General features: G+C 57.5%; 1 protein-coding gene across 2 annotated transcripts; it reads right to left on the bottom strand.

The window, feature by feature from the left end:
- Positions 1-2796: 2796 nt before the first annotated feature.
- Positions 2797-15546, bottom strand: N4BP3 (NEDD4 binding protein 3). 2 transcript variants are annotated; one of them, XM_005558689.4, is made up of 5 exons: positions 15078-15546; positions 8959-9309; positions 8177-8698; positions 7520-7774; positions 2797-7398 (listed from the first exon to the last, which is right to left on the bottom strand). In XM_005558689.4, exons 2-5 carry the CDS (start codon positions 9277-9279, stop codon positions 6871-6873), a joined length of 1626 nt encoding a protein of 541 aa, XP_005558746.3. In that variant the 5' UTR covers positions 9280-9309; positions 15078-15546; the 3' UTR covers positions 2797-6870. The 2 variants fall into 2 exon arrangements, with proteins under 2 accessions (XP_005558746.3, XP_045250547.2); XM_045394612.2 differs by having other exon boundaries at positions 8959-9306.
- Between the last annotated feature and the right edge of the window lie 1346 nt (positions 15547-16892).

Here is a 16892-nt window from a genome sequence, read left to right as displayed (position 1 = left end):
GCGCAAGTTGGTTGCGAACTCTTGGCCTCAAGAGATCCTCCACTCTCAGCCTTCGGAAGTATTGAGATTACTGGAGTGAGCCACCGTGCCTTGCCCTGTTTTGTTTTGTTTTCTTCTTTTCTTTTCTTTCTTTTTTCTTTTCTCCTTTCTTTTCTCCTTTCCTTTCCCTTTCCTTTCTTTGAGACAGAGTCTTGCTCTGTGACCCACGCTGGAGTGCAGTGGCATAATCTTGGCTCACTGCAACCTCCGCCTGCCAGGTTCAAGCAATTCTCCTACCTCAGTCTCCTGAGTAGCTGGGACTACAGGCACACACCACCATGACCGGCTAATTTTTTGCATTGTTAGTAGAGACGGGGTTTCACCATTCTGGCCAGACTGGTCTTGAATTTCTGACCTCGTGATCCGCCCGCTTCGGCCTCCCAAAGTGCTAGGACTACAGGCGTGAGCCACCGCACCCAGCCGACCTGTTTTCTTTATAGCACTTGACTTGAAGTTATTTTGCATGTTTATTCATTCTGTCTTCTGGCCCCTACTCCCATCACCCTCTTTGGGGCCAGGCATGGCGGCTCACGCCTGTAATCCCAACACTTTAGGAGGCTGAGGAGGGAGGAATGCTTGTGCCTAGGAGTTCTAGACCAGTCTGGACAACATAGGTAGACCCTGTCTCTACAAATAACACAAAAGTTAGCCGGGTGTGGTGGTGCACATCTGTAGTCCCAGCTACTTGGGAGGCTGAGATGGGAGGCTGCCTAGGAGGTCGAGGCTGCAGTGAGCAGTGATCGTGCCACTGCACTCCAGCCTGGATAAGAGAGTGTGAGAGACCCTGTCTCAAAAACAAACAAACATGGGCCAGGCACGGTGACTCATGCCTGTAATTCCAGTACTTTGGGAGGCCAAGGTAGTTGGATCATTTGAGGTCATGAGTTCAAGACCAGCCTGGCCAACATGGTGAAACCCCGTCTCTACTCAAAATACAAAAAACATTAGCCAAGTTGAGGTGTAGTGGCAGGCGCCTATAATCCCAGCTACTTGGGAGGCTGAGGCAGGTGAATCACTTGAGCCTGGGAGGCAGAGGTTGCGGTGAGCCAAGATTGCACCGCTGCACTCCAGCCTGGGCAACAGAGTGAGACCCTGTCTCAACAAAAAAACTCCACTGGGTGCACGTTTTGTCTTCATCACTGCCTTATCGCCAACACCACAGGCTTTGCACACGGGAGGTACTCAGAGATAATCAAGAAGCCAGTGTCCTCCACATATACATAAGGAAACTGTGGCTTAATAACCTTATGATATATAGCAGGGGAGAAGGCCCACAGCAGGACTGTGTGCCCGCGGGGGCGTTGGGATGGCACATCCCAGAGATGCCTGCCCAAGCATGAGGAGCCTGGGTGGCCCTGGCCCAAACAGAAGCCACTGGGGTGGAGAGTTGATTGAACCTTGCCTGGGGCCAAGGGGCCCAAGCCGCCTCCCAGCCAACCTGACCTCACAGGCTTTGGCAAATGCCCCAGGCTTCCCCACTTCCTCTCCGGGAGCCTTGGCCTGCCTCACAGCTAAGAAGGATGTGAGCAAAGTTGAGGTTCTCCCCCAGTATGTGGCCATCCTTGCATCTTGATATTATTTTCAAGTGTGCACCAAGTTGTATTAAATAGTTGATTTTGTCAGTCTTTCCCCATAGGGATTGTGTTTTTGTTTTTTGTTAGGGATGGGGAGGATTCCTTCAAAGCAATCAATTCTCCCATTAATTCAGTAGTAATCGAATTAACTTTTTGTCAGTGTAGAAGTTTTAAACATTCCCTGTATTCTCCGAAGTTTCAATAATTTGAGTCTCTGGAATAAAACTGACGGTAGACAGATGAACAGGAGAAAAGGCATGCAAATGTATTACATACATGCGCAGGAGTCCCACAAAATGTGAGACTCTAGTAAGGGCCAGATTGATGAAGTCTAAATAGCATTTGAGCTCCAAAAACTGGGGCCTGAGGTTTCTGGGAGGAGGTGGCGACAGATGCTAGGAGGTTGAGGGGAGGAAATGCATGGCAAACAAAGGCTGTCTTGTCATATGCAGATAAAACCTCTCAAGTGGCTCAGTCCTCAGAAGAGATGGTATCACCTTCAGTATCCTTTCCTGTGAGTTAATCATCCATGTTTTATGAGATGCTAGGGAAAGGGCTCAAGACAATGGCATTCCTTCTGCAGGAACTTCCCTTAGAAACAAAAGATAACTTTAGAGAAGGCCCCTCCCTGCGCTTCAGGAGGGTTTTGGGAGGGAAGAGGAGTGAGCAATGGTCAGAGACTTTAGTTCAAAGCATTCAGCCTCCCACAGCTCCATACTTTGGGGTATCATTTTCTGAGCCCCAACACCAATTTCCTAGGATAGGATTTTTAAAATTTAACTCAATAAATGCAGGGTGGGCCAATCGCAGTGGCTCACGCCCATAATCCGAGCACTTTGGGAAGTTGAGGCGGGCGGATCACAAGGTCAGGAGATCCAGACCATCCTGGCTAACATGGTGAAACCCCGTCTCTACTAAAATTACACAAAATTAGCAGGGTGTGGTGGCGGGCGCCTGTAGTCCCAGCTACTTGGGAGGCTGAGGCAGGAGAATTGCTTGAACCCGGGAGGCAGAGGATGCAGTGAGCCGAGATCGCGCCACTGTACTCCAGCCTGGCGACAGAGCGAGACGCCATCTCAAAATAAAATAAAAATAAATGCAAGGGTGGCGCATGGTATGACTTTTTTCCCAAATTTTTATCCAGTTATCCCAGCACCTCTTGTTAAAGAATCCTTCCTTACCCTTGTTTTGAAGTCCTTTATTGTGTAAGATTTTCTACAGAATAGAATCTATTTCTGGCTCTTCATTCTTTCTGTGAGGTGTAGATTATTTTTACACCAGTGTCGTATTTTTCTTGCTACTTTGTAATATGTTCTAATATTACATATTAGAGCAAAGGAATTAAACAATGCTCACAAAAAAGGAAAGATAAAAAAACCCATACAGTTATTGTGAAAGCAGATCAGTGGTTGCCAGGGGATGGGGTGGGGCAGGGGGGTGGACTAGAGGGCCACAGGAGAATGCTGGGGGGTGACAGAACTATTCTGTATCTTCATTGTCGGGTTCGTTATATAACTCTGCATTTATCAAAACTCTAAGTAGGTCTAGAGCAAAATGAAACCATGAGACCCCACCTCCTGGGCGGATGAGTGAGCCAGCTGGGAACTCCTATGGCCCTCCAGCCTCTCCTCTCGTGACATAATCACTTTTGTTTTGTTGCAAGAAACATCGTTCTTGTTCTTTTCTGAATCCAATATGGATGCCTAAGCCCCGACCCTCCAAGGGGGATGGGTTATCAATATCTGAACCGTCACTGCAGGGCCTGCGCCCTCTTTGCAGAAACCCCAACACCTACATCCCCTTAGTCTCAGAGAAATGCACCCAGCCTCCCAGATAGGCTTCCTCTGCCTGCTCCATGCTCTGCTGACCCACTCGCCACCACGGAGGCCCCTCTGTTGTCCCTAGTTCTGTCTGAGCACTTCTGGATCCTCCTCTGCTCTCCTTTCCTCCTGCCTGGCCCCAGTCGCTATTTGGAGCGGCCTCCCTCCTCCACCCACAGCTAAGTCCCATCAGGGCAGGGGACAGAGGGCCTTGGCCAGCTTGACTTCCTCACCTGAGAAGGCCCCGAATACATCACTGGAACGAATGGCAGCTGGCCCTGGAGTCCCTGTGCTTGCCACAGACCTGGTGCCCACGGATGTTGAACGAACATTCGGAGTAAGTCTCTTCCCCATCCACCCCACCCCAAGCTCAAACCCATTCTAGTATGGGGGGCTCTGGTTGCTCCTGACTCCACATCCCACCAGTGCCTTCTGGAGTTGCGGGGAAGACATCACCCTACCCTGGCAATGCCCACAGCTCAAAGGAGACGAGGCAAACCAACAATTACAGCAGCACGGAAAGCGCTGACGGAGAGAGGCATGGGGGCTGTGGGCGCAGGGAGAAGGGAGTGCCCAGGCAGGGGAGGTGGTGAGTTCAGGGAAGGTTTCTCAGAGCGCCGAGGGGCTCTGCCTGCAGGATGAGGGCTCAGAGGGCTCCAAGGTAAGAAGGAGGTACCACTATCAGTGACTAGAGGCCACTAGTGTGTCAGAAGCCTCAAGGGATGGACCAAGGGGCCCAGGGAGCTGCTGGAAGGGATGACACTGAGTGAAGGACTGGAGGCCCCAGAGGCAGGGAGCCCAGCACCAGAAGGCAGCCACCTTCTGCAGAGCTGGCTGCCCGGACCAAGCCTGCTGGGGAGGGGCTGCAGGGAAGGCTAAGCCAGGGCAGCTAGGAACCTGAGGCCCCACCAGCAGGAGGGAGGGGCTGCCCCGAGGTGGTAGCCACTACAGTGACACCTGTGATCAGTGACACCTGTGGTCGGTCGGCCCAGAGCCACCCAGCCGGCTGGGAGACCCAGGAACTGGTTTGTCCAGCCTGGATGAGCTGACGGGGATCCAGCTCCGAGACACCCCAGGTTCAGGTTCAGCTCTTGTGCCCTCCCCTTACATCTGGGCCTGGCTTTGGTTTCTGGCACACCTGCCAAGTTTTGGTACCTCCCACCCACTCCCACTGGCTGTACTGGCCAGCCCAGCTCCCTAATTGCTGGGTGGGGAACTGTTCTGCAGAGCTGGAATACCAAGGTGGACCCTGGCACCAGGTGTGTGGGCACCTGGCCTGATGGGCCCCTGGCCATGGAGGCTGTGATAAAGGCATCTGGCCAGCACCTGGCTCTGAGGGGCCCTCTGGAGGAGCCATTGTCTCAGAAATTTCCGTTTGGGGTTTGGAGGAGTTTGTGAAATGGGAATGGGTACCAAGGGGGTGTGTAGAGGATTGGCCTGCCTGAACTGGGCACTCCCCCTTTCCCTCCTCAGGCAGACAGGAGCTCAGATGTGGGCCTGCAAGGGTCTCAGATAGGACTACGGGATCTGTCTGGGACACAGGCTCCACCCCAGCCTGGCCAGTGCCAAGACAAGCTGGGGCTGACAGGAAGGAATGGGGTAGAGGGTGGGGCCAAGAAGGGGCCTGCACTATCTCCAACCCAGACGCTGGCTTTTGGAGGCCAGGCTCCCAAACACACCCCCTCGGACACACCCACCACCCACAAGCACATCTTTACACACACCTGCCACTTACATGGCCATAAACACACCATCGCCACAGCAGGTAGTGCACACGCCTCACTCTCTGCCCTGAAAAGGCGGGGTCTCCCAGCTCATGCCTCACACCCGTCCCCCGACATCCATGTGCACTAACTCCACTTCACAACCAAGACCCACCTGTGGGCCCTGAGGGGCTGCCAGGCATGGCCAGGGTAGCCAGAGGGAGTGATCTGTAGCTGTCTGCAGACAACTTCTCCGAAGTTCCCTGAGCTGCCCTGTCAGGGAAGGGACTGGTGAGCTGACCAGTGTGCAGGCCCCCCTGGGGCAGGAGCTCATCTAATTCAGCCTGTGCCCCACATTCACAAGGGCCCAGCACAGCCCCTGGCGCACAGTAAGCACGCAATGCCCGGCAGCCGGTCCAACGATGAGTGTGTAAGGAAGCTGAGCTTCCTCTAAGGAAGGGAGACGCCACTCGCACAGCCAGACTGAAGCTGTGTTCCAGGCCAGGCACCCAGCCGGGGAGCAAAGGCCCAGAGGGCAAGCCAGGCCTGTGAGAGGCCAGAGGCAAGTGTGGGTTTTAGGGACCAGCCTCAGCTGACAGCAGGGATCTGGGAGGACTGACTGTCCTAGAGCCTGGTGCAGGAGAGGCAAGGCGGGGCGGGGAAGGCTTTCTCCTGGAGAGCTTTCCAGAATGCAAATCAGTCACATTTCACCCCTACTTAATATTGCCCCAGAGCCCCACTGCTGATGGGGAAATGCTTCCATTCCTTGCTGTGGTAAAGGTTCTTTACCAAGAAACCCATAAGCTTGCCCACCTCTTCTCCTGCACCTTCCTACGAACAGGGAATGAGGCAGAGCAAGGGGCTGGGAAGGATACTGTTCTTCCTGGCCCCTCCACTTCTAGGGCCCCCACTCCTATGGAGGGAGGGAGACAGGAGGTGGCTTCTGGGAGGGGCAGGGCCTGAGCCTGTGGATACTCCTGGGGCCCAGCCTTCCCACCAGTAAGACATTTCATGTTCTCAAGATGCCCTGGTTGACTTGCCCTTTGTTTTCTTGGTATTCCCTGATATTGTTCCTTCTGAAAAATCCACTGGTGCTAAAGAAAGGAATTCCAGCCCACACGGCAGCTAAGGAACTGTGTGGGGCTGAGGCAAGGAGTAGGATTCCTCTGCTCACAACATACATGCCCCGTGGCCACGAAGACAGGTGCAGGGCACACCCTCCCACTGACCACTGGCTATGGGAGGAGCTGCTGCCCAGGTCAACAGCCTCAATCCTGACCATCCATCATCCTCTGGTCTCAGGTCAGGGACAGGCTCAGCGTATTCTGAGCCTCTGGTAGAAAACGGTGGTTTTATTCTGGGGGAGGCTAATGTTCCCACCCCAGCATCCTTCCATGGAGGAAGGCCCCAGTCCAGGTCTTCAGCCTCCCTTTGACCTGCCCTTCGGGACCCTGGGGCTGGTGATCCCCCAGCCTCCTTCTCTGGGCCACATCCACTCCAGGAAGCAGGGCTGGGCCCTGCCTAGGTGCTCCTCTGCCAGGAGGGCCTTGTGCTGGCTCCTGCCAAGGCACCCTACCCAGCCCACGGCCCCACTGGATTCCTCCTCTCCTTGCGCCTCCCCAGCCCTGGCCTGGCCTCTGCAGGTTCCACCCCAATCAGTGCAAGGGAAGGCTGAGCCGGCCGTCTCAGGGCACCTTCTGACAGTGTTTCTGCTGTCAGCTCGCTCTGCTGGCCTCAGATCTTGGAGGACTCGAGCCGGGGACTCCAGGGCGTGGGGGGCTCCCGCAGTGCCCGCAGTTCCTGCTCCAGTGCCTGGTTGCGGCGGTACATGTCCATGTAGCCCCCCTGGATCTCCCGCTGGTAGCGCAGTACGCGCTCCTTCTCCTCCTGCCAAGTCCGCCGCTCCTGCTCGAAGCGCAGCGCCTGCTCCTGGCCCCGAAGTCGCTCCTGCAGCAGCTCAGCCCGCAGCTGCTCAGCACCATCCCTGGCCTCGCTGCCTCCTGCCTCCCCCAACAGGCCCCTGCTCTTGCAGTCGTCAGTCTCACAGCTGCCTGGGGCTTCCTCCCGAGGGGCCTGCTCCTGCAGGCTGCGCACAGCCTGGCGCAGCCGGACCAGCTCTGCGTCCTGAGCCTGGGCTTGTGCCCTGCTGCCCCGAAGTTGTGTCTTCAGACTGAAGATCTCCGCCAGCTTCTGGGCCAGTTCCGCCTGGGCTTCGCGCAGCTGCTGCTTCAAGAGGCTAATCTCTGCTGTCTTCTGGCACACCTGGGGGATGGGGAGGACGCAAGCAAAGTAGGGTGTGGGGAGCAGGTTTGGGAGGGGGCAGGCAGAGGAAGGGACCGGCAATGGAGATGGGAGACTCTCGGAGCCCTGTGTCATCTCTCACCTCCCATCGGGCTTCCTCCTCTGGTCGTGCACTGGGGTCAGCCTCTGAGAGGGTGCCGGGGGCCCGAGGCTCTGGAGCCAGGCCCTGCTGAGCGCGCAACTCCTTGCGCAGGCGCCGCTGCTCCTGCTGAGCCATAAACAACTGCAGCTGGAGGTTGCGCTCGCTGCGCTCAGCCTTCTGGGTCACCTCGTGCAGCCGCTCCACATACAGGCGCTTCAGCTCAGCCAGCCACAGCCGCTGGCGCTCCTCCAGCACCTGTCAAGGGGAAGAGATGCATCCACCGTGGCCCTGCCCCCTAGACGCGACCCAGAGCTCCACCTGATACTCCAGCCACTGATCGCATCCTGTGCCCCTACACCACAGGACCCAGCCACACATGCGCTTTAACCCGGGATGCCCTCTAGGGTGAGGTGTCCCCATCACATGGCCCTCCCAGGGAGCCTCTCTCCTTCCTTCCCACACAACTCCAAGGCAAGGACCCCCAGTGACATGACATCCCCACCACCTGGGATGGAGGGGAAGGAAGCTGAGCCAGCCCCCTCTTTCTTGCTCTCTTGTGTCCATGGCCATGTGGGTGAGCTGGCTATGGCCCCTCTTTCTGGCCTGTACCCCAGTGCTGAGGCACAGAACAGGACTCCAGGGCAGGGGCCCCCTCACCTGCGTGAAGGGGTTGGAGCCGTCCTCATTGCCGAGCCCCCTCTTGAGCTCCTCGCAGGCCTCAGGCAGCATGGCTCCCATCTCCTCAGCAGAGGAGCAGGAGAACTCGTAGGGCGGTGGTGGCTCGGGCAGGCAGCTCAGCACAGCTGGTGGCCCAGCCTCCTTGGGTCCTCGAGAGGCCCGGTCCAGGGAGCCCCCGAGGTGGTTAAGGTGGCCCAGGGAGGAGCTGAAGGGGCCAGGGCCAGTACCAGGACTGCGACCAAAACTACCCCCACTGGAGGAGTCGGACAGGCTGGGCTCGGGCTCAGGGCCGCCCTCATCTAGGCTGAGGGCGTGCAGCAGCTGTGCCCGGGCCTGGCTGGCCTGGGGCCCGGGGCTCAGGGGCGGGTGGCAGGCCAGCGTGTGCAGGCTGCCATTGCTGCGCCACAGCTTCTGGCCTTTGTGGACTGCCAGGCTCTGCATGGACAGGAAGCCTTTCCCGTTGCCCGCCGTAGGCTTGAACACCGAGGGGCGAATGCGGCACTGCCAGAAAGGGTAGAGAGGGCAGGTGTGAGACCTGGGCAGCTGCCTGCTCTACCTCCTGATGCTCCCACAGCCCCTGAGGGATCCTCTTTGAGACCGCAGGGCACGTGCCACCAGGAGGCAGTGAACAAGTCTCAGGCCAGCCCATGGCACGATTTTCGTATCTCAGCATGCCCCATCCCCACCCCATCCCAACATCAGGGTCTCCAAGGAGACCCCACCCTCCCCACACCTTGTAAGGGGCATGGGCAGAGGTGCACCTTGTCGAAACGGCCCCGCTCCGGCAGTGAGGTCTTGCTGAAGTCACCCGCGCGAGGATGTTCCCGGTAGTAGAGAGTGGCATAGTCCGCAGGCTCGTTGCGAGGGGCCCGCTTGGTGCTCTTGCCGTCCTTCTTGGGGAAGTGCAAGTAGCTGAAGAGCTCACGATGGCCCAAGCCCTTCCGGAGGAGCCCGTCAGGCTGGCGGGAGCCCTGAGACCCGGCAAGGGCCGCCCGCAGCTCTTCAGGGGACAAGTCGTGCCGTTCCAACAGGCTGCCCACGCTGCCCATGGCAATGCCAGCAGGGCCTGGGGCTGTGGCCATGAATTTTCAACAGGGCACAGGCAGCTGCTTCTGGGAATTGGAAAGCTCCATTAGGGGCAGGTGGGCACTGGCTACCCAACTTCCCTGGGGCCTGAAAACAAGGCACTTGCTCCCTGTAGCTCCCCACAACCTGGCCCAGGCCCAGGTCCAAGGCAGATGTGGGTCCAAGGGAGAACCCCGGGACAGGATCCCTTGACTGGCAAGAGAAGGAAGTACAAGCCCCAAAGCCACCTGCCCATCTGTCACTTGCTGGACTGAGTCTAAGGAAGAACAATGGCGCCCCAGCCATGCTCGGAAGGGCCAGCTCCACCTAGGGGCCTGTGTGGGATTCAGAAATACGGAGGGATAGGCCCTGAAGCAGCAGGACAGGAACCCTCCTCCCAGCACTGGGCCCGCACAGGGCTAAGGAAGACAAACCCAGCCTGGCTGAACCTGACCTTGCTTACCCTCCTGCCATGGGAGAGGGATCTGTGGGGTGGGGAGAAGGCACAGAGACCCAAGGCCAGTGGGACCCTCCTTCCCACGGGAGAGGGATAACCTCCCTGCAGCCCCTCTTCCTGCAAAGGGTCAAAGCTCCCCAAGGGAAACATCTGGCATGGGGTGGGGGAGGGCTGGGGGCTGCAGTGGGAGGGATACAAACAGGAAGGGCCCAAAAGGAGGAAGGATGACGTGAACAATGGCCACAGTTTCCGGGACAGGTGTTCCCGTCTGGGCAGTGGTGGGAGGAGGAGGGAAGGGGCAGCTGGACTCACGCCAGCCCCTGCATATGCTCTTATTTCAAAGCCCACCACCCGGCAGGGTGGGTCCCAAATCCTAACCCTGGCGGAACCAATCGGTGTGTGACCCCGGCTAAGCCACTAACTCAGTGAGCCTGGGCTTCCGCACACACGCCCTGGTGACGATAACACTTATCACTGGGATGCTGGGAGGATGGGGTGGGACAGCATGACAGAGCACCCAGTCCAGGGCCTGGGCCACAGCCAGGGTCAACAGGCCGGCTGGAGCCGAGCTCAGCCAGGCACATAAACATCACCAAGGGACTAAGCTGACAGACCAGCTTCCACCTGTGCTGGACCACACACTCTGGAGGCAGGGCTGGTACCTAGCCCCCTGGGGATCCTGTGAACAGCCCACTGCCCAGCATGGAGCGGGCGTGCAGAAAGGTCTGGCCGAGTGAACAAACGCCACCTTCTCTGCCTCCCACCTGAGCAGCTGCTCCCATTCTCGAACAGAAGTCCAGCAGGCAGGCTGCAGCTGTGAGTCCCCTACTGCCACCCATGCTTCCGGGCACCCACTCCTGCCCCAAACAATGGTCGTTAGGAGGTTCCATCTTCCTCAGCCATTTCCAGGTTTTGTGTTTGTGGAAGACAAAGGTCTTCGGGAGGGGGACCTGCCCCAACCCCACAGTCTCACCTCACCCTGTGCAAAAATGACCTCAGCTCTCCCCCCACCAACCCCCAGACCCAGGATGGGGCGAATCTGGGTTTGCATACCCCACCCAGCCCAGCCCCTGAGAACACACATTGCAGGCCACATAGGGGATGCATCCAGGTAAGGAATCATAGGGGCTGGGTTCGTACAGTGATTCAGCCCCGCATAGGGGTCCTGCTGAGTCTTTTTTTTTTTTTTTTTGGAGACAGGGTTTTGCTCTTCACTCTGTCACTCAGGCTGGACTACAGTAGTGCAACCATAGCTCACTGCAGCCTCGAACCCCTAGGCTCAAGCCATCTTCCCACTTCAGCCTCCTGAGTAGCTAGAACCACAGGTGTGTGACACTGCCCAGCTACTGACCCTTCTTTTTTTTTTTTTTTTTTTTTTTTTGAGACGGAGTCTCGCTCTGTCGCCCAGGCTGGAGTGCAGTGGCGCGATCTCGGCTCACTGCAAGCTCCGCCTCCCGGGTTCACGCCATTCTCCTGCCTCAGCCTCCCGAGTAGCTGGGACTACAGGCGCCCACAACCGCGCCCGGCTAATTTTTTGTATTTTTTTTTTTTAGTAGAGACGGGGTTTCACCGTGGTCTCGATCTCCTGACCTTGTGATCCGCCCGCCTCGGCCTCCCAAAGTGCTGGGATTACAGGCGTGAGCCACTGCGCCCGGCCAACCCTTCTTAAAGGTAAGGTCAGTGGGGCTCAGAAAGGTGAAGTAATTTGCCCAAGGTCACAGCTGGTCAGAGCTGCCCAATGTCTAGTGGGGACTTAGGATGTCACTATCTACAGCCAAAAGCATTGGAATGGAAGCATCCTGCCTCCTCGTCTGATACCTCCTTGCCACGACAAGCCCACCCAGCCAGAGACGTGGTTTGTCCACGAGCACACTCAACTCCTGTTGCTGCTTCTTGGGGAGGGGACAGCAGAGACCTGCTCTCCAGCCTGCCCTCACTCTCTCCAGGGGACTCCAGACACAAATGCTCCGCCTTTTGCCATGCCTCAGTTTCCGCATCTCTGAAGGGGGAAAGGGCCGGGCACGGTGGCTCACACCTGTAATCCCAGCACTTTGGGAGGCTGAAGCAGGAGGATCACTTGAGCCCAGGAGTTTGAAACCAGCCTTAACAACATAGCGAGACCCCATCTCTATTTATTTTAAAAAAAGAAAAAAAAACAATGAAGTGGGAAAGACCCTGCCTGCCCAGCCTTCCTCAAAGGATTACTCCCAGTCAGAGATGCAGGGGAAAGGGCTTGTGAACTGTAAGCCCCGTGTGGCCCTGGGGGCGGCGACATTGGCAGCAGTGTCACATACGTCCACCTGCACCCCAAATGCACACCACCTCAGCTTCCCGTGGGCAGATGCTCATTTCCTGTCTCGGGGAGAGATAACAGACCCCCAAGGTTCCCCACCAGACATCTCAGGTCCAGGGAGAGTCCTTGAGCTAGAGGTAGCCATGGGCCGCAACAGTGCATACAGCCACACACACCGCAGTGTGCCACATGTCAGCCCCACCCAGCAGCACAGAGAGCCCACGTTAGAGGACACGGTGCAGACAGTCACGTCCAGCAGCAAACACAATCATACAGCTGTGCACAAGGTCACCCACAGCACTGAGCACCTTCCAGGACACACTGACAAAGCAAGAGCAGCCCAGCGGCGTGATGACACAGTGTCCTTCCCAGCCCCTGGGCTAGTGAAGGAGCAGCAGACAGCCCCTTCCCTTTGTCTCTCCTTAGGCCCCCCACCATTCCCGCTGTGCCCCTCCTGGCTGACTTCTCTGACTGTATTATCGGCTCCCCCAGCAGGGCTGAGGCCCCCAGCTTTCAGGACGCTCCTCCCTGCCTGTGTCACAGAGTGAGGACAGTCTCTTCTTAAAGGGGTCCATCCCACCTCCACCCCCTCCCCCAACACACACATTCCTTCCTTCCTGTTGCTTGGAAGCCCAGGGATTGCCTGCTCAGGGCAGGGCAGCTGTGCAGGCTGGAGGGGATTTGGTGGGGGAGGAGGGAGGGACGACAGCAAGTGCCTTGCAGCCTTACTGGAACATCAGAGCAAAAAGCCGGGGCCTCTGCATGGGTCGTGGAGAGAAGGGTAGGGGGACAAGTCAAGTGCCTGGGCTTCCCTGCCCTGGAAGCTGCAAACCCCAACCACCCAGCTGGCTAGATTTGGGCCGGGACGCTCAAGCCTCATTCTCCACAGGTCCTGGCTGGCCCCAGTAAGGCCTCTTTACTCCTGCTCGCTGCCACCAGTCCCCTCACCCCTCTCCAGTCCCCAAGATTAGCGGGCAGCACTGGAATCTCTGTGTTCAGAGAGATTCCTGTCTTTCAGACCAATCCTTGGTGGAGATGGCCAGGAAGCAAAGGAGAGGACGCACTTTCTTTGAGGGGGGCATCCCAGAGCCTGTTGGTGCCTTTTTGGGTCACGCCAAGGGGCACTATCACATCCTCATGAGACACACAGGAGATGAGTTCTGTCATCCCCCACTTCACAAGAGGAAACTAAGGTTCAGAAAGTGAAGTAACGCGCCTAAGGTCATGTTCAGCCGCAGGGGAGAAAGCACACAGGCTCCCAGGATTAGAAGTCCTCTCTGACCCCACCTTGCATTGCCTCTGGGGTGGGACATTCCAGTCCCCACACGGGTAGGAGTGCTGCCTGCCCTGGCTACAGTCAGCCCCTCCTGAGCCCTGGCCCAAGGGAAAGGTCCCACCACCTGCTGGGGGATCAGCTCTGCTAAGGGGCGTGTCTGCAGCTGCCCCTAAGAATGGGACTGGAATGTCCCAGCTCCAAAAGAGGGGGTAGTAGGCAAGGGGGGCCCAGAGAGGGGTTTGGAGAGGCTGGCCCACCCCATCCCCTCTGTGACAGACACTTGAGGCAGAGACCAGGGGCTAAAGCCTGCAGAAGCAGTGCTTAGTATCACTATATAGTCCTTCACGGCTGTACCACACTCTACAATTTTTTATCAGTCCTTCTATTTCATTCTCATTTCATCTCCACAATAGCCTCGTGAGGGCAAACAGGACAGTAATTACCCTCAATCCATTTTACAGATCGGGAAACTAAGGCCTAGGAAGGCGAGGTGAGTTGTCCAAGATCCCACAGTGAGAAGCAGTCTCAACTTCCTGGGCAAGGTCCTCTCTACCTTAGTAGGTTGTCCTAAACCAGGGGTCACAGGTTCTCCTCCATGGGCACACACTGCTCTGTATGTATCGCATGTATGTCTGCCCGGGCCTTCACGCCTGTTTCTTCCAAGGACACCTGCAACCAGGCTGCTCTAGATTGCGGTCCACCCGGCCTGGAATCGAATCCCTCCTGCTGCCCCCCAGGTCAGGAAGAAATAGAGGAAACCTGCCCCATGGGGACTCCGAGTCCCTGTGCTAGCTCTAGCTCTAGAGGCGGTGGCAGAAGCAGGCTGGCCGCATTCATTGACAGTCTCGCACATGCACACCCACACGCTGCCAGCCGGTAGAGAAGCCCTGCCTGGGAGGGCCCTGGGAGGAGGCTGATCACCGCGCCCAGGATGGCCTCCTGCGTCGCTCCCTCCCGAGGATAGCCAGGCCCAATCTGTTCCTATGTAGTTGGGGTCAGGGGGCGGCCCGGTAGGAGACAACGGATCTCAGTTCTCTTTCTGGATACAGCCAGGGCCCTGATTTCGGCTCGGCCCCAGGCCAGCCCTCACTTTAGCCAAAGGCTGTGGCCGGGACTGGATCGGGTGCTCTGGCGGTCAAGACCTAGGAATGTCCCCTACCCGCAGACCCGCAGCTGCAGCCCGGTGGACCGGGAATACCTCCTTTATAGGAGATGTGGGAGGAGGCGAGAGATCTCATGAGGAAGTCAGAGGGGCAAACGAGGTTGGCATCCCCATGGAATTTGTCTCAGGAAAGCAGGGGTGAAGACGAGGGCTCCCCAGAGCTGCGTGAGGTCCCCGAGCTACCTGGGGGGCGGGGTGGGAGGCGCGTCTCCTCCTGGCCCCTCCCTGGGGCCTGCCGGGAGCGGCTGGGCAGGGGGGCGGAGGCCGAGGTCAGACTCCGGCGCCAAGGACGCCTGCCCCACCCAGCCGTGGCGCAGGGGTCCTGCGCGCTGCTCCCAGGAAAGCGCGTTTGCAGGGGTTGGGGACAGCAAGGTAGCCTACCGCCTGCCCCTCCAGCGGAGCCTCAGGGTCGGTCCCCGATCCGGCGCCTCGGTGACGGGGAGCAGGGGACACCTGGGCGCACGCCGCACCTTGCCACCCCCGCCCATCTCTCAGACGGGAGCCTCGGCCAGCGGGGCAGCAGCTTTGCTAAGGACGCCGGAAAACCGTACCTTGGCGACCCGCCCCAACCCCTCTCCACCCCCCGAGTCCAGCCCGGGTCCCCAGCCCCTCGCGCGCCCCACTTACCATGCTGGCGACGCGCTCGCCGGCCCGCGGCTCTGCAGCCCTGGCGCGTCGCAGCTCCTCCGCGCGGATTTGAACCCTCCTGCAAGGCGCCGGCTCGGGCCGGGACTGCGAGCCGGATCGGAGCCGCGGAGCGGCAGGCGCCGGGAAAACGCGGGCGGGCGGGCGGGCGGGCGCCGGCGCCGGAGCCGGATTGGCGAGGGACGGACGCGCTCCGCGGCGCTCGATCGCCTGCCCCAAAGGCGGAGGGAAAACCCGGCCTGACTCACCGGCGCGCGGCGAGCCCACAGCCCGGCCCCGGCCCCCGGATGTGGGGGGCGGGGCCGCCTACCCGCGAGCCAACCTGGGCCCCGCCCGGCCCCGACCGCGCCCCCGGCCCGGACCCGCCAAGGCGCCGCATGGCGGTGGCCGGGGGAACCTGGGCCGGCTGCACCTCGCGTCGCTGCCTCCCTGAGCGCCCCAGCTCGGACACGAGGGGTGGGCAGCCCCAAGCGCGGCCCACGCCCCAGAGAGCGCACAGCCAGCCGGCTCCTCCTCCCCCGCCGTTCGCCTTGCCCGCCTCCTCCAAGGGAGAGGCGCGTGAGGTCCCTCACCTCCCTAATTGTAGCCGCCTCCTCTCCGGAAAATACGATTTCCCCGCTTTGGAGCTGAACCACAGTAGCTGAACCACGGTAGTGCTTTGAGAAGTGAAAAGATTTTACCCCACGACTCTGGCTGAATTGGGCACAAAGTTATTTTCTTTTTGCCTCCAAAGTGTTCTAGGGGCAGCAAAATCAGGTGCCTTCAGGGGCCAGAAAAATTACGCAAATGAGTCGTGAGCTTCCTACTGTAAGACAGTAGGAAGACATGAAAACAGACACAGACACGTAAAGAATTCATATTCGAGAAATCAAAACACCGTTTCTAATTCAAAAGTTAAGCATAGAGTTACCATATGACCCAGCAATTATATTCCTCAAACAAGTAATGGTCTTAGAAGTACTAGTCACAATAGTCAAAGAGCCAAAAGGTGGAAATGGCCCAAACTAACGATTGATGAGAGTGTAAGCAAACTATGGTAGAGTCATTCAGTGGACTATTATTCAGCTATAAAAAAGAAATGAGGCCACGTGATGACTCATGTCTGAAATCTCCCAGCACTTTTGGAGACCAGGAGTTCAGGAACAGCCTGGGCAACTCGCAAAACCCCATCTCTATCTTAAAAAAAAAAAAAAAAAAAAAAAAGGCCCGATGTGATGTGGTGGTTCACCCCTGTAATCCTAGCATTTTGGGAGTCCAAGGCAGGCGGCTCACTTGAGGTCAGGAGTTTGAGACCAGCCTGGCCAACATGTTGAAATTCCGTCTCAACTGAAAACACCAAATATTAGTCAGGCATGGTGGAGCAAGCCTGTAATCCCAGCTACTCGGGAGGCTGAGGCAGGAGAATTGCTTAAACCCAGGAGGCAGAGTTGCAATGAATGGTGATTGCGCCACTACACTCCAGCCTGGTTGATGGAATAAGACTCTGTCTCAAAAAAAAAAAAAAAAAAAAAGGAAAGAAGAAAAGAAAAAGAGGAATGAAATACTGATATGCTGATGATACCTGTTACAACATGGATGAACCTCCAAAACATTATGGCAAGTGAAAGAAACCAGACACAAAGCCCATATGTGTTAATGATGCCATTTATAATAAGTAAGTAAATCCATACAAACAGAAAGCATATTAGAACCAGAGGCTGTGGGGAGAGAGAAAGGCAGAGTGATTGCCTAAGGAGCATAGGGTTTCCTTCTGGGATGAGGAAAATGTTTTGGAGCTTGATAGAGGTGGTGGTTGCA

The sequence above is a fragment of the Macaca fascicularis genome, chromosome 6, assembly GCF_037993035.2.
Source record: "Macaca fascicularis isolate 582-1 chromosome 6, T2T-MFA8v1.1".
NCBI classification, from domain to species: domain Eukaryota; kingdom Metazoa; phylum Chordata; class Mammalia; order Primates; family Cercopithecidae; genus Macaca; species Macaca fascicularis.
The sequence above is the reverse complement of the archived record's forward strand: the minus strand, read 5'-3'. Positions and strand labels throughout refer to the sequence as shown.